Below are 26,939 nucleotides of genomic sequence, written 5' to 3'. Positions count from 1 at the left end.
TCCTAACTGATTTAGGGCTGAAAAAAATGCATTCCTGGGCAAAAACAGTGACAAGACCCTTTGCAGCTCTGCATACACTGTAGTCTCCTTGGGGAAAGGAAAAAATGAGAGAGCCCTGTTTGTGGAATTTTATTATTCATATACATCTTGAATTACAGGGGTTCAGGTTAGATTGGGTATGACAGGAGATAATAGGAAGACAGCAAAAAGAAATCCTAGCTCACCCTCTCGTTTGAAATAATAAAAAAATTAAAAAAACAACAAAAAAATGCAGCTTTTAAACCCTGCTCCAACTCCAATCAAATGAAACATGAGTTGCATCCAGCGTGCATGTTTTGACTGCATCCCACCATTATCGAGCTGTTCATCTTAGCAAGGCTCATTTATACAGTCATAAGAAAGAGCCCAGGCCTTTTGTAAAGTTGATCCTAAGTGATGAAACCTAACCTCAGCTGTGAGCCTGGGGGTGGGGTGGTATGTCTCTGAAAAAAAGTCCAATAGAGAAAACAAGAAAAAAAATGTTTTTCTTTCACTCTTTTTTGTTAAATACAGAAGGTAGAGCTTAGCAGAGCGAGCAGCTTACACGTCGCCCTGAGATTCCTCTAAACCCTGCCTCAAGCAGTCTGGGAATCATACCTGCCTGTCAGTCAAGCTTGAATTTAGTAGCATAAACTTGTGGGCAGCATGAGGCTGGGAGCACTGGCAGGATCTTTTACCTCCTCAGGTACAGCCCAATGTTTGCTTGTGAATTTTACAGATGAGTTGAAGCAATTAGAGGTGAACAATTACCGCTGATCGAGTGTCTGTGTCTCAGGAGCAAGCAGCAAATCCTGCAGCGGGGATGCTCCCCGTGCCATGGGGCTACTGAGGTATTTCTTCTACCTGGGGGAACTGGGGGAAACTGGGGTGTCCCCCCACCCTGCACCCAGCCCTGGCTGTGGCTGCAGCTGAGCTGGGGCCTCCTGTCCCAGCCAGGGCGCATCACCTCTGCCTCCCACCTCTACCTGCAACAACCACTGATACACGTATATTTGGGCTTCACTTTCCCTCCCAACTCCTTTTTTTTTTAAACCCCCACTTTTCCCCCCCCCCTATTTTTTTTTTCCTAGGAGCTCCAGCAGCAGAGTGACCCCCAGGCAGCCCATACACAGGCACATCTGCAGGCTGCGTCCCGACTCGCATTTGTCACTGCTTTTACACGCACACGTTTGGCCATGTAATGTCCATTCCCCAGTTTGCCTTCCTATTATATTTTATATTACCTCTGGCAAGCTTGTGCCAGAAGAAAGCAGAAGGAGGAGCTGTTAGAAAGGCTTTTTCCCTGTAAGAGTCAGGAGCATATTTTTAGCATTAACTTTTTAGGCTCTGGTCATAAAACGCTGGAGTGCGCGTACAATTTTGTGGGTAAATGTGCAGCGTTTCCAGAGGGCCAAATGAACAAAAATCTCTTGCTGACAGCACCTTGCTCACAACATGCTACTTGAAATGCAACCAGTTCCTAATTTGCAAATCTCGGCAACAATAAGCTATTAATACATGGAATTATGAACAGCATGATATGGTGCAAAATAAATAACGAGTCTCCAGTGAATGAAAGAAATTATTGGCAGCAGTACAGCCACCATTACCAAATCTCAGAAATGTAAACACAAAAAAAAAAAAAAAAAGAAAAAAAGAAAAAAAAAAAAGAAAGAAAAAAAAAAGAAAAACGAAAAAGAAAAGAGAAAGTTACAAGCACCATAACTTTCCTTCCCAAAACACGGGTGCGTGTCTGCAGCACAGAGGGGGATGCTGATGTTTCAGGCTGCCATGGATTTTCAGTTGCAGCTCACCAGTACCCATGCAAAGACAGTAAAAGCTGCTTTGACAAATGCATGTGATCCCACTTCTAATCTCTCCTATAATGCCAGCTCTTATTAAAAAGAAAATGTTTGAATTCGCTGTTTCAATTAATCTACACAGCTTCCTTTTTGCGTTGCTGTTCCATAAATCCTTTGCAATGAGAGATCATTTTTCAGGGGAAAGCATATTTTAACTTGGAACCTGTATTTTGCGTTTACTAATAATCTTTATGGTTTCTTTAGTTAAACCAGCTGCTATATAAAAAATAAATTATATCTCAGTCGGCTGGCTTATTCTGTACTATGCGTGCCCAGGGCTGAACTGAAAAAAGTTGAAACTTTTAAACAGTCTCCTTTCATAGTTTCTGAAAGAGTTAATTAAACTGGCTCTAATCAACTATCTTGCATGAGTGAAACACAGAACACTGTGCTGGAAATAGCAGGCTGCCTCACATTCATATCCTATATGTAAGGAATTTGATTAGTAAGAATGATTTCTAATTGAAGCTTTGTGTCTCATTGTGATTCTTTTTTTCAATACTGTCAAGGCAATTAAATCAGCTAAAGATAATCTTTAACATTCACCTGATGCAGTTAATTAAGTGGTGAAAAATGAAACACTGATTAAATGAATCAAATCCTATGCTGAAGGTAGCGAAGTTTAAATTGGCAACGAGAATTTACAATCGGTTGTTGCTTTGCTATTTCAGATATTTTACTTTAAAGAAGTATGACATTCTTAACCTAACTTCACCCAGTAAAATATTTCATAATGGCTTGCACCATCCACAAACTAAAGCAAACCCTGGTTTAAGAAACACCTAATAACTCATCAGCCTAATGGAAAACAAAATGCGTCACCGTGTTCTTCCTCTACCCATCCCAACCTTTTTTCCAACAATCAATGATAATCAACAGTTCAGCCCAACAAAGAGTGGATTTAAGCACAATAAAGGAAAAATAAAACCACTCAAGATCCTGGCTCAGCATACAAGTATCACCAGCTCTAGCAAAGTGTATGGGAAGGCATCATAATACCCATGCATATGTGTGTATTCAAAGCCAAAGCCCAATCCATGCAACTACATTAGCAGCATTATCAGTTTTTTGTCTCCCCCTCCACTTTTTCTATTAATTTCGTGTTACAGCTTCTGATCAACTCAGCAGTTTAATGTGGCAATCCAAAGGGACTGGACCAAGAGCCAGAAAAAGCTGCAAATTCAAAAATCAGCAAATACTGGCTTTGTATTCCTAAGAAAGCAGTCCCAATTTTTATCAAGTATAAGTTAAAAATAAATAAATAAATGATTAATCGTGAATTAAAAAACAATAGGGAATAATTGAAAATTCCTAATATTTATAGCCCATCATCAAAATTATTCTATTCTGCGTTTCACATCTGTGCATTATCTTTTGCTGTAACAGCAAACAGGCCAAAACCTATCGAGAATTGCTATCACTATTTTTCCACTGACACTTTAAAGTTCCTTAAAAAAATAAATCCAGAAAATGAACACACCACATACCTGATCACTTATCTGACATGCAACAAGGTTGTGCTGATTGTAGCATCCAGCGAACTTGATATATTTGAGCCAGTTTCCTACATCTGGTTGACTGGCATCTATGCAGAACTTCACATTGCAAAACTCATCCAAGATCTAAAAGAAAGAATATGAGAGAGTAAATATTTCTGTCAGTGTCTGGGCATACTAATCAAAAGATAAATCACAGGTTTCCAGGCAAACAAAAAAGAGGAGAATAATAATAATAATAATACAGGCATGATGTTTCAGAAATAAACTCCTCTGATGAGAAATAATTTTTAAGAATGGTAAGGATACGTACATGTTAACAAAAGCACAATATACATACTGCAAAATGTCTTGACAAACATTTACATGTAACTGTTATGTTGTCTAAATATTTCTAAGAAATCTTATATTTAAGAAGGATGTGATTTTTTGGCATTCATCAGTGACTATTTACATTTAAAATTATTATTTTAAGCAAATATGATTCTGCCAGGGAATATAACAAAAACTATTAAAATAGCTGGTGTTGGCTTCATTTAAGGTTTGTGTTTTGTTTCAGGATTTACATCGTTTGCAGCACCCACTTAGCCTTTTTGTATTTGCTGCTCTGAACCAAACTTTATTTGTTAGGCAGAGGTATTTATCTTCTTTTAGTATTACGCTTCCCAACCAGCCCTGCAGTGCAGCACTTAAATCATTCCCCTTAATTGATGCAAATAATAGAACTCCCTACGCCAAACTAAAGAAAATAAATGAAAAACAATGTAAACACTCATGCAAAACATGGCAGTATTCAATACATACCAATAAATGGTTCCAATTATGCAGACAATAAACAAATATAATGAGATCGCTTGTGGACAAGCTAAAGAGGATGTTCTATTCTAATATTATGACAAATTACTAATCATTACAGACGACTGAATATCATTATTTCTTTGCAAGTTTTACCACCGGCCTATCCGAAACTTTCCACAGCATCCCAGGGAGCTCAACGCTACATTTGTAACTTCTGCGGCTGGGCACCGGCAGCAAACCACCCGATTTTATTAGAAACAAACTTAAAACACACACCCCAAACGAATATAAATGGGAGAGGGAATTATTTCCCCGATGGGAGACGTTTATACCCCCGTCCAGCCCCAGAGCACTTTCAGCCCCCGGGAGGTTCGGCCGGGAGCCCCGGGGCTGTGGGGCACCCAGGGAAGTTTCCTACCGAGGGCGCCCAACATCGCCCCAGCCCGCTCACCTTCCGTAATCACCCCAGCCCTGCCGAAACCTCCTCTCCCCGACGAGAGAGCCGGGCCCAGCTCAGGAACGGCGGGGGCTGCCCGGGTCACCGCCCCCCAACCCCACCGCCCCCCCGGGGGGCGGGATCGGGCCCATTCCGGGTGTGTATGGGGGGGGCGAGCCTGCCCGCCCCGGTGCGAGCATTGCCCTGGGACAGCCGGCTGCCTCCTCTCCTCGCCTACACCTTTTACCACCCCCCCCGAAAAAGAAAGGGGAATAAAGCTAACCCCAACCCCTACCCCCAGCCACCCCAAATCCCGGAGGGGCCCAGCACAAGGCCGGTTCCCTCCCCCACGGCCGCGCACGCTGCCCCGCCGCCCGCACCTCTCGTGGCTTTTTCGGAAGGGGGAATTTGATTTTTCAAAGCAAACCCCCGCCCTGCCCCGAGAAAAAGGGAGAGGGGGTGGGGGGAGGACTTCATCCCCCACCCCCTGGGGAGGTGGCAGAGGGTCTGCCCGGGAGCAAGCGGCACGGCGGGCACCGACGGGGCATCGCGGCCCCGTCCCGCGGGGCTGTGGGCAGCCACGCTCGCTGTTCTTACCTTGTGTCGCCGGGAGCCTGCGGGGGCAGGGACGGGGCGGGGGGAGGGAGGGAGGGGGGGGGAAAGAGAGGAAAAAAAATATCCTTCAGGCGGCTGGAAGCAACATCTTGGAGTCAAAGGCGGGCGGAGGCCAGGGCCGTCGGGGTCCGGGGTTGCGCGGGCGCGGAGCGCTCCACCATTTGTCGGGGGGCGGCGGGGGCGCGGGGAGCCGGGTGGGGAGGGGGCGCTGGTGGCCCCGGAGGGCTCAGCGGCGGCGGGGCTCGGAGGGTTTCTGCCGGCTTGCCATCACCCTTCCCCTTTCGGTCCCTCCTGGTCTTATCGGCTGGCTTGGTGCGTGTGTGTGCAAAGAAAGTTATCGGGAGAACGGGGAAGGAAAAAAAAGAAACCAACCCAAAGCAACCTAACAACAAAACAAAACAAAACCAAACAAAAAAACCAAACCAAACCAAAAAAAAGCACCAAAAAACTCCCAACCAACCCAAACCCCACAGTTTAAGGGGGAAAAAAAAAAAACCAAAACAAAAACCAACAAAACCCCAGCGCACACTGCTCAACAAAACAAACTTCTTTCACTTCTCCGCCGGGGATGGGAGAAAAGTGTGCGTGGGCGGGCGGCTCTCCCCCTCCCCACCCCCGCAGCCTGCCCCCGGCGCTTCTTCCCCGCCGCACCCCCGGGGCAGCGCCCGGCCCGGCCCGGCCCTGCCCGCCCGCCCGCCCCCCCCCTCCCCTCCCCGCCCACCCCGTCGGGTCCTGCCAGCTCGCCGCTCCCCTTTCGGGCACTGTCTCTTTAAAGCGGGACAGCCCCGGCCGCGCCGCCGGCCGCCCCCCCCACCTCTCCCGTCCACCCCCCTCCCCGTCCCGGGCGGCGGCGGCGAAGCTCCCGGCGCGCTTAAAGCGACAGTGGCCCCGCGGCCGGGGGTCACCGCCAGGTCGCCGAGCAGTGGCCCCGCCGCGGGGGCTCACCGGCAACCCCCCCTTCTCCTCCCCTCGGCCCCCCCATCCTCCACCCGGGGCCGGCGGGGGGCTGCCGTGGCGGTGCGGGCTGCCTCGGGCCCTCGCCGCTCGCCTCTATTTATTCGCCCGCCGCCGCTCGCCCCCCGCTCGCCCCCGCAGCGGGATGGCGGCGAGCGGGAAGCCGGGGCTGCGCTCGCCCCGACGGCTTCTCCCGGCGCTTCAGCAGGCAGCGCGCCCGGTTCCTCAGCCGAGTTACCCTCGTCATCGCCGTCACCGTGGTTATTGATAATCATTTTTAATGAAATGCAACTTTTTTTTTCTTCCAATTTTTTTTTTTTTTTTTTTTTTTTTTTTTTTTTAGTTTTGCCCAGCCAATTTCCCGACGACCCCGATTGGTACCGCGGAGCCACCGTTTACCGGCGCTTCCCAAACGAATTTTTTATTTTATTTTTTTTTTTTTAATATATTTTTCCTTTCTTTACTCGGTAACGAATGCCACGAAGGGAGCCGGCGGGAGGCTGTGCTCTGCCCGCCGGCAGCGACCGAGCCCGGGCCCGCTCCCACCCACGGGGCAGCCGCAACCCCCGGGACTCCCCCCGCCTTCTCCAAACAGCCCCGAAATCCCACCGCCAGGCAAAGCCGCAAAGTTTGGCACCGTCCGGGCTAAACTCCGACAAGATCCACGGCTATGTGTATAATTTGGGGAAGAGAGCAAGGAAAAAAAAAAAAGAGGATTGAACAGTATCTTTTATTGCACGATCCAAAAGTGCCACCTTTTTTTTTTTTTTTTTTTTTTTTTTTTTTTTTAAAGTGCAAATATATTTCTTAGACTAAAAGTCGACTTTTCTTCCCCGGGGGCCGGTGAGGGGGCCGGGGAAGGAGGACAGGGGGAGGGCGAGAAGCCGGGTGACAAGGGATGACGATTAATTCGTCTCAGCGGCCTGTTATCTGTGACATTGAACTGTTATTTCAGATAATAGCCATTGTTCGAGGCGGGGAGGGGAGAGAGAAGGGGGGGACGACAACAAACCAACAAAAACAACCCGCACGCAGTGGTGGTAGGTAGGACCGGAAAAAAAAAACCAACAAACAAATAATAATAACAATAATAATAATAAAGAATAAATCCTTTGCCAATTACCTCAAAAAACCTCGTGGGAGATTTCCCATCGCAGCCGGGCCTGAGAACCGTGCTGCCCGGCCGCTTTGCCGGACCATTGATTTCCTGCCCTCCCTCCGCTCCCCTCATTGTTGGAGCTTTTTTTTTTTTCCTCCTTATTATTATTTTCTCTCTCTCTCTTTTTTTCTTTTTTTTTTTTTTTTTTTTTTTTTTTTTTTTAATTTAGCCATAAATTGGACCGGCTCGAGCTATGAGCTGTTCTATTTTCTTCCTGTCAGGATGAGGGATTTGTTTTATGATGCATTGTGTATTAAATACAAGTAATCTGGGAAACTGATTGCTCGAGCCCATAGGCCTGATCAGAGGCTCCGATAGGAGCCGGACAACCCCCCGCACCCCCCTCCTCGCTTCGCCACAAAAGGAGGAAACGCCGGTGGATAAACAAAAGGGCCTCCCGGTACCGGAGGAGCCGGGCCGGCCGATACCGGGGCTGATGCGCTGCCTCACGCGACCGCTGGGTGGCGCTGGCCGCCGGGGCACGCGCCGGGAGCGGGACCGAGCGGTTTGAGGGGAAAAAACCCGGGTTTGGTAAAATGCCCCTTCAGGCACCGCTCCCGGAGCGTCGGGTGTAGCTCGGTTAGGAGGGGGGGAGGGAGGCCCGAGGAGGAGGAGCAGGAGGAAAAGGAGGAGAAAAGAATAGAGGGAAAAGGAAAAAGAGAAGAAGGAGGAGAATGAGAATGGAAAAGAGAAGAGGAAAGAGGAGGGGGAGAGGAAATAGGAAAAAGAGAAGGAGGAGAGGGTTAAGAAGGAAAGGGAGAAAAATAGAAAGAAAGGGAGGAGAAAGAATAGAAGGAAAAGGAAAAAGAGAGGGAGATGGAAAAGAGAAGGAGGAGAAGGAAAAAGAAGACAAAAGAGGAGATGGGGGGGATGAGGAAAAAGGAGAAGAAGGAGGAGAAGAAGGAAAGGAGGAGAAAGAAAAGAAGGAAAAGTAAGAATGGGAGAAGGGAAAAAGAGAAGATGAAAGAGGAGGGGGAGAGGGAGAAGGAAAAAGAGGGAGAAGAAGGAGGAGAAAAAAAAGGAAAAGAAGATGAAAGAGGAGAGGGAAGGAAGGAGGAAAAAGGAAGGAAAAGGGAAAAGAAGTAGAAGGAAAAGAAGACAGAAGAGGAAGGGGAGGAAGAAGAAAAAGGCGAGGAGAAGGAAAATAAGGAGAAAGAGAAAGAGAAGAAAAAAAGGAGGAGGAGGAGGAAAAGGAGGAGGGAGAGAAGACGAAGGAGGAAGGCAGATGCCTCTGTTCTAGAGGGGTTTGTGGCAGGGCTCAGCAAGAGGCACTGGGGAGGCTGAGCCTCACTGCTGGTCATGTAAGGGGATGCTGTATCTCCACACACACATACATATTATTATTCTTTCATGTAAGAATCTTTTAAACACATCTACAGCCTTTTCTCTCTCCCCTTGGCTGGTTTGGTAGGCCCAAATATTTCCACAGGGTCCCTTTTGCTATTTTTTATTTAAAATCAGTCGCTATATTAGTGGCGGCAGTAAGGAGTTAGTACTTGAGTCTGCTAGTAATTCCCACCAGGCTGTAAACTGATGCCTCTTTTAAGCCTTTAACTTCATGGTCGTCCCAGAAGTAAAAGTTCTCATAATGGAGACCCTATGGGCATGGTGCATTCCAGCACATCATTAAAGCAAAGCAAAGCAGCTCAGCCAAAGCCAGATGAAATAATTGCACTGTCCACTTTTAATGGGCTTCCTGTGGACAAACACCGCAGAGGACAATGGTGAAAAATCAGACGGGTCACTGGTGATTTTTTAAAAATATCATAAATGCTCATATTAGGCTTGATATTATCCTTACGTTTATAGAGCAAGCCACTTCATAACCGCATTTTTAAGTGGGGTTTAATGTTATATTTCTCAAGGTGACTAAACACAACACTGAGCATCCTGACTAACACTGCGGTGAGTGTTTAAAATACTGGGTGAGCAAAGCAGGCGGGGAGGCAGAAAGGAAAAGCAAACCAAAATCAGCACACAGAAAACAACACCCTTCCAACACCCCCAAATGCTTCTGGACAGACCCGGGAAAACAGCAACAAGCGGGAAAGGTGACACAATTTCTGCATGTTAATTCCTCCCTCCCTGCATTGCGGGTATCGACTTTAAAATAATTTAAAATCCTGCAAAAAACACAAGTGTGGCTGCTCATTTCTAGGCAGCCAGACCTCTTCCAGCCCTCATTTGAAGGAGAGGTGGTGGTGGGCATCCTGGTGTAGCCCCAAACCCAGTGCCCCATCCTGGCTGCCCCTCCTGCCCTCACACGCTGCCGGGCTCGTCCCTCCCAGCCAAAAGGCAGTATTTAAGTGAGGGAGAGGAGGAGGAAATTAAAGGTAAAAAAATGTAAATAAAAAATTTCCCTTGGTCTGGAAATGGGCCCAACTGAAAGCATGTTAATCTCCACCTCAGTAATTTGGTTCTTCTGGAGAAGACAGAAGCCCTGCTGCTGTGCCCTGCACTTCATAAATCACGTCTTTATGTGGACAAGGTCAGGGCACCTAACAGCTCAGACATGGGCCTTTGCAGTGGCTCGGAGGGCTCCGGCATGTTTATTCTCTTGCACAGATCTCTGAGGAGCAGTCCAGCACGCTTCTAATTACTTTTGATTATTTTCATTTGCTCGGGTCAGGCTGGCTTCGCCAGCACTGCTGGAGGGTGGGTTTCCTCCCCCCGGGCCCGGCTGCAGGACATAGGGGGGATCAGAGCTCTGTCACATCCAGGACCCTGTGGCTCAGGCTCTGGGGACCCCTGAGGGTCACCCTGCCAGTGGAAGGGGTCCCCTTTTTGGCAAAACCCAAATCTTCGTGCTGTGATGGGCCCCCCCCCCCAGCCAGACTGTCCCTCCATAGCCAGGCAGCAAGCGCCATGTCCTGATCTGAAATGAGGAGTATGCAGAAAAAACACACACCCCCAGCCAAAAATACTGACTGCCTCCAGGGAAAACAAAATAAACAACCACATATCCATGCAAGAAAATGAGAGTGGTGAGTGTGCAGGAGATAAAGAAGTTGAAGGACCTTTGTCACTGCTGTGGGGATGAGACCATGTTTGGGGAGCTGCAGAGCACCCCCAGACCCAGCCATACCCAGAGGCAGCACCTGGTTGGGTCTTCTCTCCCCCTCCTGCTCTGTGACCCCCTGGCACAGAGCTTTAGGGCTGGCATAAATAAATACGCCCAGAAAATGCATGACACCCATGTAGAGCAGCTACTTGGTGGGCTGATAGGACCAGGTGTGGGTGAAGTTGTCCTCATGTTCCCATGGGTGCTGCTCCCTGCTCACATCCCCTCTCTCTGGAGCAGCCACGATGCTGCTACTGGCAGAAGTCAAATATCTACCCGAATATGGAGCAGAAAGGTTTCTCTTTTTCTCTCCCATTAAAATCCATGCTCTAAACCAGCACATTCCTTCTTGCTCTGATACAAGCTTGACAGCCCAGCCCTGCTTTCTCTTCTCCCATTATCCTGGTGTGAGCAAGGTCCCAGCAGGTCCTGCCCCACTTTTTCCAGTGTGAAAACCCACTGGAGTGCTGAGCACCAGGGTGGGCACCTGCATGTGCTGCTGGCTCCATCACCAGCTCCATCCCACCAGTGAGGGTCTCCCTGGAGGTGTGGGTGCTGTCACAGCTGATTGATGAGGAAAAACTTCCTAAACAAGGGCCCAATGGGAAGTTTTCCAATCAGTGCTGCTGGAATTTGAGCCCAAAGGTTTTTTGGCTCTTGGGCCTTAGGGTGTATCAAGAGAATAAAGGATATAGCAGCAAATTTGCCTTCTCCATAAATATATGGGAAGTGTGCAAATGGGTCAGAGAATTTGGAACAGGTTTGGACACCCTGTTGAAGCTTTCCTTCCCCACTGCAGGAAAAGATAATATGGCTTATCCCAAACAACCCATAGCCCTCACAGCCAACCCCAAAATGGGATGCTGAGGTGCTGCCTCTCCATGCTTCATGAGAAATCTCCTCTATTTTCCTCCTCCAAATCTTCCCCCAGGTTTCCCTGCCAAGGCACATTCTCTGGCACTGGATGCTGAGGGCTGTTGATCTTTTCCTTCATAATGTTCATTACTTCCATTACAGAAGAGTCTGGAAACCTCCAAATCCAGCCCAGGCCCTTCTCACACTCAGGGTTACTGTACCCACAGGGCAAGACAGTCCCCACTGGGTGAGTTTGGCAGAGGAATGTGCTAAGATAAAAGTCAGGGAAGAACCCCCCCAGCTCATTTTAACACCAATGAAGGCAGCAGCTGAGTGATGTGGGCACTGGCCTCATGTCCACCCAGAAGCTGTGTGTTTTCCTGTGCTTTACCTTTCTCAAGTTTTGAAAACAAGCCAAAATTCTGGAGAATCTGGGAAACTCCTTTGGCAATGCCCTTATTCTGTGGCTCTCCCTTCATGCTGGGAGGCCTGGAAGGGCTTTTTTCCCTCTTAAGTACCCAAAGGATAAAAGACCTTGAGCACAGCCTTCAAAAACCAACCAACATAACCCAAAAAAGCCTAATTTAATATTTTTCATCTCTCTCTCATTCATCCCTGCTGAAATACTACTGAAAGCATCTATACCAAGTTTGTGCCTGCTCCTACTGCCAAAATTTGCTCACCTAGAGATCAAGCAGAAGAACCCCCAGGCAGAGACTGGACATGGGGTGGCCAGAGACTCCCACTTGCTGTAGCCAATGTTTCTCTGCCTAAAATCACAACTGGTTTGCAGAAGCTGCTCTAAAAATGGAAGAATTGTAAAAAACACTCCCTGAGATGGCACTACACCTGGAGGAGGGGCCAGAAAAATGATTTTACAGACTTTCTTTTGTATGTATCTTCATAAGAATTCAACAGAGATTCAGTAACTCTTAACTTCCTCCAAATTATTAATTGGCAAGCCTTTTAATTTGCCAGTTTTCAGACTTTAATAGTCTGAAGGCTTGCTTTAGAAGAACCTCTTCCAGCTCAGAGCCCATCATGGCAATGGGAAGAGCTGCACAGGATGGATGTGTGGCAGCAAACTCTGGGCCACCGTCCAAGTCTCAGCACTATCCAGAGTCTGACAAGAAAAATTGCAAAGCAAAAAGATGGAAAAGAAAAGAGCAAAGCAGGGAAAATGTCAGGCCAGAAGCATCTGGAAGGGTTAAGCAACAGAACTTTACACTACAAGAATTCATGTGACACATAACAGGTAATTCTATTTTAATAATCAATTTTAGGAGTGACTGGCTATTTTCAAAGCATTCTTATTGTAGCCAAAGTTTTAACTAGGCATACAGGAGTGGACATAAACACCTGCAGACTTTATAAGAGTAAGAAGCAATTTATCACCCAATAAAAAGTCAAACACTCATTTTAAAATTTTCAGGTTTGCATTTGCTGTTTTAAACGTCCATGTGTGGATGGTTCTAGCGGAGGTTCAGAAGAGGTGGGTACACATCTTACATGCACAAACACATATGCAGGCAGCCAAAGGAACCAGCTAACGCAGAGGGGAAGAAAAACCTGCCTGAAACTGTTACAGTTTCATCCCATCTATGTCTTGTATTAAACTCCTTGTGATCGTTGACTGGAGTTGGCTAAAAGCTGAACTAAAGAGGCAGTAAGTCAGCTGGCATATGGAATTACTGCAATTCGATTTTCAGATCAACCACAAAACTTGATGAACTAACATTGTTCCAGCTGAATTAACTCATCATCCCTGGGAAAAGCAGGCTGTGGAGGAAAGCAAAGCCTCTAATAGCAGCGATTAATCCTCCCCTCCTATTGCAGGGGACTTGCCCAGGAGCAGGAGAGATACCTGCTGAAGGATCCCCACCACCACTGATGGAAACAATCCTGCCCTTGCCAAGCCCTGACAGTAGGGTTAGGTATTATTTACATGTGGGTAGGAGAGGGAGAATTCTTTGTTAAGGACTTGTTATGAAAGTATAAATAAGTTAATGCTCTATCAAGAGTTCAAGTCATGCTTGGGAGATAAATCCACGGGCTGAAATTCAGGAATGCTACGTTATTCAGGTGGAGGAACACGCAAGGCTGACCCTTATGCTTTGCTTGGGCAATCTCCTTGGGATTAAGTCATAAAATATTTGGACCTCAGGTGCCGTGTGAGTGGGTCGGGTCCCCCACCCTGGGGAGACAGAGCTGGTGGTGTGCACCCACCTTGGGTGGGGACAGCAGGGCTGGAGCAGTAAATGCTTAACTCAGCCCGTGTGTGCACTGCAGCCACCTGGCCTTGCATTTGAAGTGCTGCTCCACATAAATTAGTCACACATGGGTAAAGGTGCCTGATTAATTTGGAAAAAAACCCCAAACATCTTACTCCGAGAGCTACCTGGTTTGCACTACGGAGATTTTGCACAACAAGGAGGTTTTGCTCACTGGGAAACTCTTGGTGGAAGGGGGCAGAATATATTTGATGCAGGTGTCAAAATAAACCTGTCCTATAACCAAAAAAATGTGTGTTGATCACAATGGGTTATTAATGAAAGAGCTGTGAACATCAGTGTATCCTTGTGGCAGATTTCTTTCATAAATGAGTTGAACATTTTCCAATTTCAAGAAAGTGCTGCTACCTATAAACTTGGAAATTAAGGTATTTTTTTTTCCCCTAAGACTTAGATCCCTCGGGGCACTTGTGTTCTGGCATGCAACCCTTATTTGCTGAAGAAATTTCAAACTTGGTAATTTAGCACCACACTGATAAAACAAGAAGAGGGGGGGAGGTAAGGGGTATGGCTTCAGGCATGGTTTTTTCCTGTGGCTTTTTTATCCACAAGTCGCACTGCAGATTTTGTGTGACACTCCCAAGATACAATATATAAGATGCATATCAATCCATAAACTGAGTATTGCAGATGCAAAATGACCTGCAGAATTTGAGGGAGGCTGGGGACTGTTTTATAACCATTTTTTCCAAGTAACTTATTTAAGCCTAAGATGTTGGGCTAAACTACACTAGCAGAATTATGAGTATTAGTACTATTAGTATTACAGCAGCACCTAGAGGCCCCAGTTGAAAGTGGGACCATTTGTGGGTAGAAAAATAGTAAATATGAGTCTCTGTCCTGAACAGCTTACAGTTGGCATGGATGGGATAAAAAGTGTTCTGGATGGGAAGATCATAACTGTGTTTTAACAGATGGAATATGGAGATTTGCTCATGGTGAAAATCAAAGGCAGGAACCTGATGCAATATTTTCCCTTTCATTCACTGAGATTTTGCTTTTTCCTTCATTCTTTTGAACACAATGAAGACAAACTCCTGTCTGCCCACAGCTTCCCATGGATAAACAGGGGAGTTTTGGGGAGGGTACATAAAAATCTGTTGCCAACTTTTTTCAGGAGAAATGTGAAACAGAGTTCATGATGTCAGCCTTGCTGCTAGGAGTCACCTCACAAGTGTTTAGGTGCAGAAGATGGAGCAAGATCCTCACCAGGCAGAGCCAGGGAGAGACTCTCCCAACCCCAACCCCAACCCCAGCCACTGCTGCACCTCACTAAGAGGCTGCAAAAACCACAGGGCATGGGCAGGTGCTCAAGATAAGTTGCAACTTTTTGGCTCCATGGAAGAAAAATGGGTTTTGTGTTAAGAACAGGTATCTTTTCACCAGGAAAGAGTTCAGGGACTTTATATACATAAACATATATATATATATATTTATATATCTCTGTATCACTGGAACAGGCTGCCCAGGGGAGTAGTGGAAGCCCCATCCCTGGCAGGATTCAAGGGCAGATTGGATGGGGCTCTGAGCAACCTGATCTGGTGGTCCCTGCCCATGCAAGGAGGGTTGGATCTGGGTGATCTCTAAGGTCCCTCCCAAGCCTAGCTATTCGTGTTGACTTGTTGATCCAGCCCTGGGTTTAACAGGCAAAACATGAGGACAAAGAACACAGTGATAATTTCAGTTCTGAGAGTTAAGTGCATCCTTCCCCTGTTACAGGAAAGATGGGAAAGAGGGAGGGAAGTCAACACCAAAAGCAAAGACAGATCAGAAAGCCCAAACCTCTGGTATATCCTTTCTCTATTTGATACAATGTTGCTCCACCAGCTTAAGAGGTATGAAAAGAGTAAAATGTAAATGGGACACATGTGAATGGGTTGTAAGGAAAATTTTCTTGTCCTGATTTCCAACCACAAAGCTTTCAGTGACCATGGGTGATGTTCCAAGTGATACACTGCAAATCCTGTTAGTAACCAGGTGGCCACTGGACAAAACTAAAGTCCAGTGACCTTGGTTTGCATGAGTAAAGCCAATAGTAAAAGCAAATAAAAGTTAAAATGAAATGTATATATTTTTAGAAGAATTTGTAGTGTTTGGACTCCAGCTTTGGATGGCTCAAGAGTATTTTGGAAGCCAAAAATCTGTTCTTCTGTTTTGGTTTGTTGATTAAATATCCTTGTTACCAAGAACTTCAAACAGGAAAAAAAAATAAAAGAGGTTTCATTGCAATATTATCAGCTTCAGCTGCAGCACTGAACAGCTAAAATGTAATAGCTCTTCAGATCTCAAGTTATTTCTACTGACTGCAGTATAATCAGCATGTTAAATCTGGGCACCTCTTCAGGCACAGTTATTTGTGTGATATATACAGATCAATACCTATTGATTTTATAATTTTGATTCATCTTTATGCAGTGATTCAGTTTCACATTGTGTTATTTATCAAGCTCTTCTCTGTACTTCTCTTCCTAAGCTTCCCAGCACTCCTCAAGCATGGTGCCACCACAGCCACCCTCTTTAACTCTTGTACACGTTTCAGTGAGTCTGTTTGGTCCCTCTCAAGGAATTTTATGTACAAAGAGCTACCAGAAGATACTCAGAGTCTTTAAGACATGAGGATAAAGCCCATCAACCTCTTTTGTTAATGCCATGACCCCACTGTCCACGCTGGATTCAGAGCCACACACAGCTTTCCAAGGAGACTTTGCAGCCAACACACCCATCCATGCCTTCAAACTTCCCTCTGTGCTGGCTTAGGAGGATATGAAGTGGACAAAATGTCCCCATTGGATATTAAAAAAATCTTCTATTTTACCCTTGGGGGTTTTGGGGCCCATGCTGGCACTGCAGACCTTCCCGATGCAGCTGCTCCCACGTGCTGCAGCGGCAGGAGTGGAGTTGCTGGCACAGACAGCCTGACAGTGACTGATTAACAGTGACCTGCTTGACGTGTTAGAGGAAACCAATGCCACTGCTACTGCTGGCAAGCACGGCAGGGAAATCCTGTTCATTTCACTGCACTGCATATATGCAAATGATGGAAGATTGAGAGAACAGCAGTGAGGCCGCTGCTCCCATTGAGCTTGCAGCAGGATGAACTGTGTCTGGATGCACTGAAGATCTCCCAGATCTTCCCAAATTATAAGTTGGCAACTCAGTTTTGCCTAAAATTCCAGCTGGATGGGGCACAACCCTGTCTCTCTGCCCGTGCTTGCTGCTGGAAGGCTGCATTCCTGCCAACAGCCCCTTCCACAGCACCCCCATGGCCCGCGGGAAGAGGATGTGGAGCAAAAGTGGTTAAAAGCCATCAGCTGAAATTGGGGTGATGAATGGATTTAAGGCAAACAGGAAAACTACTTTATGTTGAAAATGCCCAACAACAACAAAAAAACCAACAAAAAAACCCCAGCACCCCTGTACTCTGTTCCAATGCAACCATTTCAAAATGTTTTTGCAGAAGGTGCTGAAGGGATCTGGGATGTCCTGCACCATGGGATGGGAGTTGTTAGGGTTAATGCCTTCTGGAAGGGAAACAAAAAGGGCTGATGAAGACTGAACAGCATTTGGGAGGGGGGGAGGGGGCTCATGCAAGATAGACCCATGGGCTAATTACAAACTAAGACCTATCACCATGCAAAAATAAATGACTTCATAAATAGCTATAGAGATCATGTTAAAAGCACCTTTAGGAACAAAAAGATGCTATACTAAAACCAGGAGATCTAAAGAGCTGTTATTACACATCCATTACATTTTCTGAGCTGTCTCATTTACTTTTTGAAGTTCTGTATACATGATACAGCAAGGCAAAACATTTTATGTACCGTAGGAAATTTGAATCAATGTTTAATGTTCAGAAGATAAAGTTAACAAAACTACACTTCAGTGGCTTTTTTATTTCTCTATTTTATGACCTTTCAGGAACCCAGAATGAAAGGGAACAATAAGAAAGGATAAGCAACCATACACTCCTGCTTGCTTTTTCTATTGCTGATCAGAACTCAAAGCAGAAATCATAGTAAAAAATGTCTCTTTTTTAATGGCTAAATAGGAGCTGTTGAAATGCTGATGGTACTGTGTGTTTTGGGGTGGAAAACACTTGTTCCTCTTGCAGTTATCAACAATCATATGTCCCGGGATTCTCTGATTTTGCTCCCTGAAAATACAGAAGCCCATCAGGTCTTCACAACCATTTGCAACAGTTTTCTTCTCCTGTTTCTGCTTTTTCTAAACTGAAAACCAGTGACAACTATGAATCCCAGGAACTATTTCTACAAGCATCAGACAAGTCAGATTTTCTCTCCTTCCAAATACCCTTGGTCTCCTCATTACCAAACTCTTGATGACATCGATAGCAAGAGTTACAGAATTTATTGGAAAGTGACCTCCCACAAGCTTCCATTCTGCAGGATGCCAAAATTCCAGGGCAGCAACTGCTACAGGACACTGATGCTATGGCACACACACACACAAAATCCATTTTCCAACCTGCCTGCCCACTTCAAATTCAAAGAATTCAGTCAGTATTGGGAAGAGGCAGAAGCAATGTATGAAGAGTTGCTCATTGTCCTTGAAAGGAGATGGCAACTATGAAAACAAAAAAACCCAACCAGTAAATGTGATGGCAGATTGATGGAAATTTTAGAGCATGGTGGAATTCACTAATATATTGGCCTAATACAGAAAAAATTGACACCTGAATGGCATAAGCTACATAAATTTAGCATCTTGCCAAATCTACATTAGAGGGAACCAGGTGCTTAGTTTAATCTGTCACATTCCTACTGTAAAAATCCTTCACTGTTGTACATCTGTACTACTGGAGAAAATAGAGGGTCTGGTAAAACATAGGCAATTATTTCTGCTGATTTCAGGTGGAAGATGCAAGGAATATGGTAAGAATCTAAGCTATCTTTTAGAAAATCTATTTCACAAAATATCTCAAACGAGTAATCATTGAACTTTTAAAATCCTAGTGTTTTCTGTAGGATTTATATTCAAATCTATTTTGAGTGTTTCTTAATACGTCTTTATGATGTTCTTACTCTCAATTGACAGGTTTTTTTCTAAAAAAATAAGTCTTTCACTGGGCTGTCTTCTATTACAGTCCTGCAGATATAATATCTAATTCAGAGACAAGTCAATCTGAAGGGATTTTATGTGCCAGAGTTTGCATCTGCAACCCAAACTGAAAGAGTCAAATTTGTTTCTGGTGTAGTTTCACCAAACATTTTGTCACCCTTTTATTTGAGATAAATTTGCACTTGAATGGATTTATTCTGGGCAAGAATTTCACAGCCAGACTAAAAAACCAGCTATTTTAGAGCCATATCCCTTGGCTAAAATATAATGTATGGGGAAAAGGTGAGTGGCTGGGGGTAGCCTGGTGGTGTTTTGAAGATTGCTACCCATGGAAGATACATCTATGGCATCTCCTTAGCTAATATTATGGTTTGCTCCATTATGGGCAAGTGCACAATAAGCTGGGAGGTCCCTAGAGCAGGGCAGCAAGATGCAGGTCCCCTCCCCTGTGGTTGATCTTGGTAATATTGGTAATCTTCCTCTCATTTAATTGAAAATATATTCCAAACACTCTACAACATTAAATTCTGCAGGGAGCTCAGACTGAACAGGCAAAGAGCTTGGGGATGCAGTGGGGAGATGGTGACATGAGGAGCACTCTTTGGCCATGCTGGTTATTGCATCAGTGTTTCAGGTGAATCTGGAGTTAACATCTGAGCCTTTCAGAAAAGATCTTTAATGACCTCCCAGCCCTCTGAAATTTCCCAAATCTGCAAAAAGCCCCTCTGTACACATAACCATTATGTGGGTACAACACCAAGGTGGGGAAAGTGTCACCTCCTGAATCACAAGAGATGCTTCCAGCAACATCAATATTTTCCCCAGAGGTACCTCAGCCAAAGCTTGCCTTGGCCAGCCCTCCTTGGAAGGTCTTCCAGGGCTGTAGCACAAGGTGGTATGGCTGGAGACCAAGTCAAGGCATTATTTTGTTTTGTTTTGGTTAAGAGAGTTGATATTTGGTCAAAGGCTCCTAACTGTGAAACGATGAGGAGCTGCCAATTTCTAAGCTAAATGTTGTATGTTCATATCCTGCTACCACTAACTCCTTTATGATTAGTCAGGAGTGAACTTAGAAGGTTCAGAAATAAGGTTTGGATAAACATAGCCAAATTTTGGATGCTTATCTGAGCCCGACCCAAACCCCCTGAGTATGTAGAATTGAGCTGGAAATCTGGCAAGAATGTTAATTTCCACACTTTTCACTTCTCTCTTGAAGGCTATATTTGCAGTTTAAGAAATTTCCTTTAATTGGAATTAGCATAATACATTATTTCCCTGTGGTGAGAACAGCTTTTCTGTAGTTACTCTGCCTGTTTAGATTTTGTCCAAGGATGTACAAAAGGGGATGAAAGCGAACACAAAAATCCAAAGTAAATAAGTGAACTGAACTCTTTAAACCCCAGAAATAGGTAGATTCTGCTTAAGACTTCCACCTAAAATAAATTACTTGATCCAAGCCTTCAGTGTTCACAGTGCCTCTGTACAGATGCCAGCCATGCCCCTTGCACAGGCATTTAGTGTTAATTAATGCCCCGGGGCACTTTGTGCCCCATCTTTGCTGGGGAACATCACAATAAACAAGATATTTGTTTAATTTCATTAATTATCAACACCTACAAAAATATGATGCCAAGATATATCAAATCTTTGGGGTTTGCAACCAGTGGGTATTTCACCCTCCAATATTTAAGGGCTATGAGATGCTGACTCCAGTCACACACTAAATTCTGTGATGTTTGCTGTAAAAATTAAGTATTTAAGCAATGAATGGAGCCTTCAGATGAGGGAACTTCCCCCCCAGATTGTACATGGGAGGTCCAACCTGAGCTTGCTCCAGGCCTCAGATTCAGCTGAAGACTGAAGATTTGAAGACTAGCAAATGGAAACCTTGCAAATCCCCAAAGTGATACACTTTGCAGATTAACTGGTGATATGAGGCACACTCAGAAGGGACAGAAGTGACCTGCTCAGACTCTTCCCAGATGGGGGACTGGGGAGGTGGTGTTAACCACCAGCTGCTCATCCTTCCCCTGCTTCTTTTCTCAAGAACTTCCAGTTCCCAAGGAGCCAACTAAATCTAGCAGCAGTCTGAGCATGCAGGTGTAGATCTAAGCCCCCCACATGTACGTCTCCATACACCAGAATGTTTGCTCACATTTAACAATGAGTAAAAAAAATGAGTATTGACAGACATGTCTGTTCCCCAACACTGCCAGGGAAGAAAAGCCAAGCCAAGAGCTATTCCATAAACAGTACACTTGGTACTCAGAAATAATCCCTTTCAAGCTCAAATCCTGAACATCAGACCAACACCACCAGCTTAGGCAGCAAACCAGCCTGGATTTTCCCAGCTCCTTATCAGGGGGAGATCTGGGCAAGGGGCCAGCAGTGGGCTCCTCCCTGCCAGCCCGGATGGGGCCACGTGGCTGCCCCTTGGGAAAGAAGAAAATGTCATCCAGCCCCAAAACACAAAGGGCAAGATGGTATCTTGCTGCTGGTGTGGTGAAGTCATATATTAGGAAAAATATATTTAGCTATTTCTGGGCAGAGATTCCCCAGAAGGCTGCAGAGCTGGTCCCATACCAACATCACCTTGTTCTCCTTCCCCAAACCTGCCTGGCATGACCTGGATTGGCATTGAGATGATTCAGAGGCAAAGGTTCCATTTTGATGCTAAATTCCCAAGGGGAAACTGAGAGCTGGCATATGGAATACAGCAATTATAAGAGAGAGAAAAGAAAGGGCATTTGGGAAGAATATATGCTAAAAATCGAGGTTTTGAACTTTGATAAGTTTCCATTCTGAAATGTCTTTACCCCAAATCAAAGGTAATCTCAAAAAAAAAAAAAAAAAAAAAAAAAGATAATCTCAAAGTGCAGAACAAAAGCATAAAACATTTCCATTGGGAAATCCTGATCCCATTGAGGACAATAGAAAAACCTGGATTGCCTTTAGACAGAAGGGTAGGAATTGTTTATTTAGCAGTCAGAGAAGGAACATTACGTGGTGTACAGCCCACACTGCTTGGTGATAAACATGTTATAAAACATGTGCATATTTGCACAGAACTCCCATTGCTCACAGCAGGAAAATCATTGGGCAAAGTGCTGGGTTTTTTTTTAAATATACTGCAGGAGAACATAAGCTGGAGGGTGGTGGCAGTCCCACTTTCCTGGCTCAGCATCCTGAATTTTGCTGTCACTTCTGCTATTTCTTTGCTCAAGTTTCCATCATTTCTACAGTTGAACTCATCAGCTGGCATTAGCCTGTGTCACCCTCTTTAATAGCACCATAAAACAAACAGCCCAGCAGAGTTTGTCACTGCAGCCATGTACTTTGTAAGGCAGGAGTCTGAATAAATATGTAACTGTTCACACCCTTTCCAAAGATCTGGAATGGGAACATACTGAACCAAAAGCACTGATTTATATCTCAAGCAGCAAAGGATGAGTGAAAATGTGGGTTAAATGGATAGTGGGTGTTACAAAGAGTTATTGCTCTGCCATTTTACACCTTGGAGTGCTTTGTGGGGTGGGTGAGAGCAGAGGGCAAGACAAGATAGAAAAAATCCACCTTGTACTCCTGGACTGGAAACATAGGACAGTCACAGCTCAACCTGCTGGACTGAAAATACTGCTGAAAGCTGCAAGTTGCAGTATGAGGCAAGCTGAAGGGGAGGGCTGCTTCTCACCAGCATCCCTCTACTTTCGGGGTAAGACATGGAACCCTTCCAAAAATACACCATGGAGCACCAGCTCCATGCCCACTTGGTGGCTGCACTGTTACCTTCACCACATGAAGGAAATCAGCTGAAAGGACCCGTTGGATTTAGCTCTGATAATAAAAAGAAAGTTCTGCAGCCACACTGACCACAGGGAAATGTCAGCAAGTGGGTTGAGATCCTGACTTCTGGATTTCTCTTGCATAGGCTGGGAGAGCAGAGAGGGGAATTTCTGAGCCCTTTTGGGCCCAAATGAGCAAATGAACAGGCTGTGCATGTAATTTCTGCTCAACTCCAGAAGTAGCAGTATCAGTAGATAATGTGTGATTTTCTTTGTGAAATTCCCATGAAAAATAAACATTGTACTATAAACCCTCCTTTTCCAATTCTAGGCACCAAACCAAAACACCCACATGTTTAAGGAACTTTGGTTCTATTCTTAATGCCAAAAGGATTTAAAAAAAAAAAAAAAAAAAAAAAAAGATAATTTCAGTAGGGAATCATTATGGTCACGTTGTGTGAGATGCACTCTGATGTACTCTAAATGATGTGTTAAATGAGGGGTTCCAACACAGCCTGTAGCACAGAGTTTGTTTGGAATGACATTTGTTGTGGCACCAGTGGCCTCTACGAAGATGAATTTATATATACACTTAGAGCACCTGCCTGGGGAGGTGTTGCAGACAAGTTCTGCATGAGCAGATGACAACAGAAATTTTGCAGGCAGTCTCAGGCTGAATTTATGCTCCAAAATAGCAACAAAAACCTTGTCTGCAGCACCTTCTCTGTTGCTTCCTTGATACCTATGCAACCAGACTGTCCCTTGTTGTTATTAAACATTACTTGGTGATTTCTTCAGCAAATAACTATCCCTTAGCAAATCAACCCACAGCACTGTGCCTGCTTCCAAGTTGTTTAACTTTGAGTCGTGCAGGTTTTGCTGAACACTTCCCTTTGCTACATGATTGTGAGTGGTCATGTTTCTAAATTAATATCATGCTTGAAGTTGTATTCAGGCCTTTTTAAGCATCAACATCTACTCAAACAAAGCTCTGATACTTGGGGATTAGCAGAGTACTGGTAGAAAGATAACCCACACGAAGGCTGAGTAGGAAAAGCACTGATGGATTTGCTGATTCTCCTTTCAGCTTTGCTCAGGACACCCTCCCAGTGAAGTCACTTCTTTACCCTGCAAACATTTAGCTCCGGTTTTACAGCTGAGTGTTTTTATATAAATATGACAACAGTGTCCTCATCAGTCTTGAAGACCAGTGCCACCTCCCTCCATGGTCACAGCTGGAGCTAGGAGTCCCTCTGCTGCTCTGCCACCAGGTCTCAGGATCTTTGGTTTTATTGTTGGGTTTTTATTCTCCAGGTTACTCGGAGTATATATAACTCTACCCCACCCAGATAAGAGAAGCTTTCCCTGTTTACCTTGCATTTCTTCCTTACCTGCAGACACAACACCTTCTGGGGATCACCTGGGACCTGCTTGGGCCCTCTGGGAGGTCAGGCAAGAGGTGTGTGGGGTGAGGTCCCAGCATCCTGGCCCCACAGCATGAGCCACCTCCCAACTTCTGCTCCTGCCACCCACTCCCAGCCTCTCCATAGACCCAGCTCACTGCTTATCTCCAGCTCTGGGAAGCCAGGGCAGGAAGCTAATTTGGCAGGAAACTATTGAATTAAAGTTTGATTTTCAAGAGTTCCTCTGCCTGATCTAGCAAGGACAAGCTGTGCCTGGGGAATGGGAGAGGAACATGGCAACACTTGCACTTGTGGACCCCCCATGCACTCATCTCATCTGGCCACAGGGTACAGCTGCCCAGTTTGCTGTCTCCTTGCATGGCTCCAAAGGCTGCTCACAGGAGTTTGTAGTTCCAAACCTAACTTAGCCTGGGGAAAACTGCCTTTGGAGCTGAATGACATGAGAGAAAAACTCTCCCAATTGATGTGGTCCTTGCATTGCTCTCTGATCACACTGCTGCCACAAATGTAGCTCATCTTCAGCCACCCTTTCCCTTCCCTCTCACACATCCCAGACACACCTGCCCCCCTCTTCCCTGAACCATCTGGGGACTTTTCCAGCCTGTCTGAATGACCAGGACACTGTCAGGCTGCTTTCCACCTGTCCTGGTTTCCACCTTCCCTGGTTTGGACAGACAGGGAAGATGGACTCCAAGTGGAAGAGAGCATTTTGTCTTTAGTAAGTTTTTCTCAACTGGCAGAGAAGATATCTGCCAGTGCCTGGGGACTGCACTGGGGTTTGTTGTGTGAGAGGAGCTTCCACCAGAGCCCAACATCAAATGGTTTCCCAAACAACACCCAGCAGTGGCCCTTATGCTAAACCCAGTTGTGGCTGAGAAGCCTGCAAGATATAAGGCAAGAGGCAAGCAATTCTGACCTCCCAAGTGCTTTCTTTGCTCTCAAAAGTTTTTTCTTTCTTTTTCTTTACTGGTTTTCCATTGTCTGGCATTTACAAGACACCCGAAGGGTTAGAAATGCATATATTTACCTCCCTTTCCTATCAAAGCTACTTTAAACTCAGGGCACAGTGCTGTTTCCATTTGGAAAATTTTTGTACAAGCCATTTACAAGACCTTTACAAGCCATGGTATGCCAAGACCTCTCTGATTTCCAATTTACTGCAACTGAGTCTAACTGGCATGGAGAAAGGAGGAGCTCAACCCTCCCACCCAGACACCCAGAGGACACAGCCACCTCCATCTGTGCAACAGAGCTACAGACAGGGAGAGACACACAGACTCCTGCTGAGGCAGGTTGTGATCTACTGACTGTTACTTCAGACTGTTTGGGTGGGGTTGATGACAGAATGAACACACACACACACTCATTAATTCCTAAATGCATCCGAAAAATAAAAAAATTACCTATCTATAGATAATGGTATACATGTCTACAAAATTTGGTACAATTTATTTCTAAGCTTGCTACTGCTCTCACTGCAACTGGTGTCATCATAAATGACCTTCTGCTGTACTGGTGGGCCAGGGAGGTTCAATGCCAGCTTTGCAGCAAGAAATCATCATCTAATGGCCTTAACAGGGCCACTGAAAGCTGGAATTTGCTGCCATTTACTATTGGCCTGATGTGGTCTTTCGTCCTGTGAGCATCCCATACTGCAACATCAAGCACACCAGGGCTTCTTGAGAGAGTGGAGAGGATCTGGGTACTCGGTACAAAGGGTTCTTTGAAAATGAAAGAATTGATATTCACTTGGAAAAAACTTAAACTGAAACAATGCCACATGGGGGTCAATGCAAGAGGAGTAGGAGGTGAGAGGCCCCTGGGAGCAGCATGAGAAAGGCCAAGGGGCTACTTGGAGAGATCAAACAGGGCTTCCCCAGGGCTGGGAGAGGGTTGGGGCCACTCCTGGCTCCCCTTGATGGTTTCACAAACACCCCAGTGCAATACACGAGTGCAATATAAACCTCAACTCCTTGAGATTAGCAATGGCTGGGAAATAATGTTATCGCTCCCCACTGCACTTCAGGAGCCCTTCAGGAAAAGTCCCCAAAATTCCCACAGGCTTTAAATGAGGGTGAGGTTTTCCCCTGGTGTCCCTTCTCCTTTCCAAGTAAATCTTATGTCCTGCAAATGTCACATCTTCTTAATCCTTGCCCAGCCATGCAAGAACCCAACATTTTGCCCCACATTCTCACTCCCTAGGGAGATACTTCTTTTTCTCTGCCTCTTACTGTCTCCCCTGCTGAACTCAGGGAATCTGGGATTTTCCTGCTGGGTCAAAACCCAATCTCCTTCCTCACCAGGAGTCAGTTTAACTACACATCACCATGCCAGACGGTGAGTGTTAATACCACCCAGTTTCATTAGTTATCAAGGGCTGAAGTTGAGCTCCGAACATTCATCAATCAGTAGGAAAAAATACGCATTGAATTAAAACTCCCAGCAAACCCCAACACCTCAGGGCTTTTTCCTTTTACAAGTGACATTTTCCTTCACTGCAAACAGAACTACTTGTGCAGGTGGTTTTTAAACACAAACAGCTGCTCCATGGAAATGCAGCCGGGGAAAATAATTCAGAAAAAAAGCCCAAGACAAAGCCATGGGTGTGGAGCAAGAATCCGTACTGCCCCAATTCCCAGGGAAATATAGGAAGGGAAGAGAAACCTCAGATATAAACAGTAAGTGGAATTTCCATTGCACTGCTCCCAATAAACACAGTGGTTTTCAGGGAAGAAAAATGGGATCAAGGGACAAGAGGGAGCCACTCAGTATTGGGAGGGAAAGCATGGCCAAGAGGTACAGCTCGTAAAAAGCTGCTTCATCTTTCAGTGTCAGAACAATGCCCGGGTGTATGCTAAGCTGTGTTATCAGTGAGGGAAGCAGAGCAAGGCTGGGATAAACAGCACTAGATAGCCAGGAGTTTGTGGTCACAATTTACTCCTGCCTCTCTAGATAGTTCCTCCTTGCTTCTCACTGTGTTTCAATCCGTCTACATTTTAAAAGGTCCTATAGGAAGGAACTGGTTTTAGTGCTGCCTTTATCGTTTTAATGACCAACACAACTTTTTTTTAGCTATGTAGTATTAAAAAAAAAAATCTAATTAGTT

At 45.4% G+C, this 26,939-nt stretch overlaps 1 protein-coding gene across 11 annotated transcripts in view; it reads right to left on the bottom strand.

Annotated features, from left to right (window-relative positions):
• Positions 1-26,939, bottom strand: part of MECOM (MDS1 and EVI1 complex locus) — a 344,893-nt gene that overhangs the window by 42,192 nt on the left and 275,762 nt on the right. For 9 of the 11 annotated variants that reach the window (XM_071752703.1, XM_071752705.1, XM_071752706.1 and 6 more), the window contains one exon: positions 3,368-3,502. In XM_071752703.1, coding sequence (XP_071608804.1) covers positions 3,368-3,502 — 135 coding nt within the window. Of the gene's footprint in view, positions 1-3,367; positions 3,503-4,625; positions 4,836-5,207; positions 5,491-26,939 lie in introns of those variants that run through there. The other 2 variants (XM_071752712.1, XM_071752711.1) reach the window with 2 other exon arrangements.

Source organism: Heliangelus exortis, chromosome 9 (genome assembly GCF_036169615.1).
Source record: "Heliangelus exortis chromosome 9, bHelExo1.hap1, whole genome shotgun sequence".
NCBI lineage: Eukaryota > Metazoa > Chordata > Aves > Apodiformes > Trochilidae > Heliangelus > Heliangelus exortis.
This window is presented reverse-complemented; position numbering and strand designations above follow the sequence as displayed.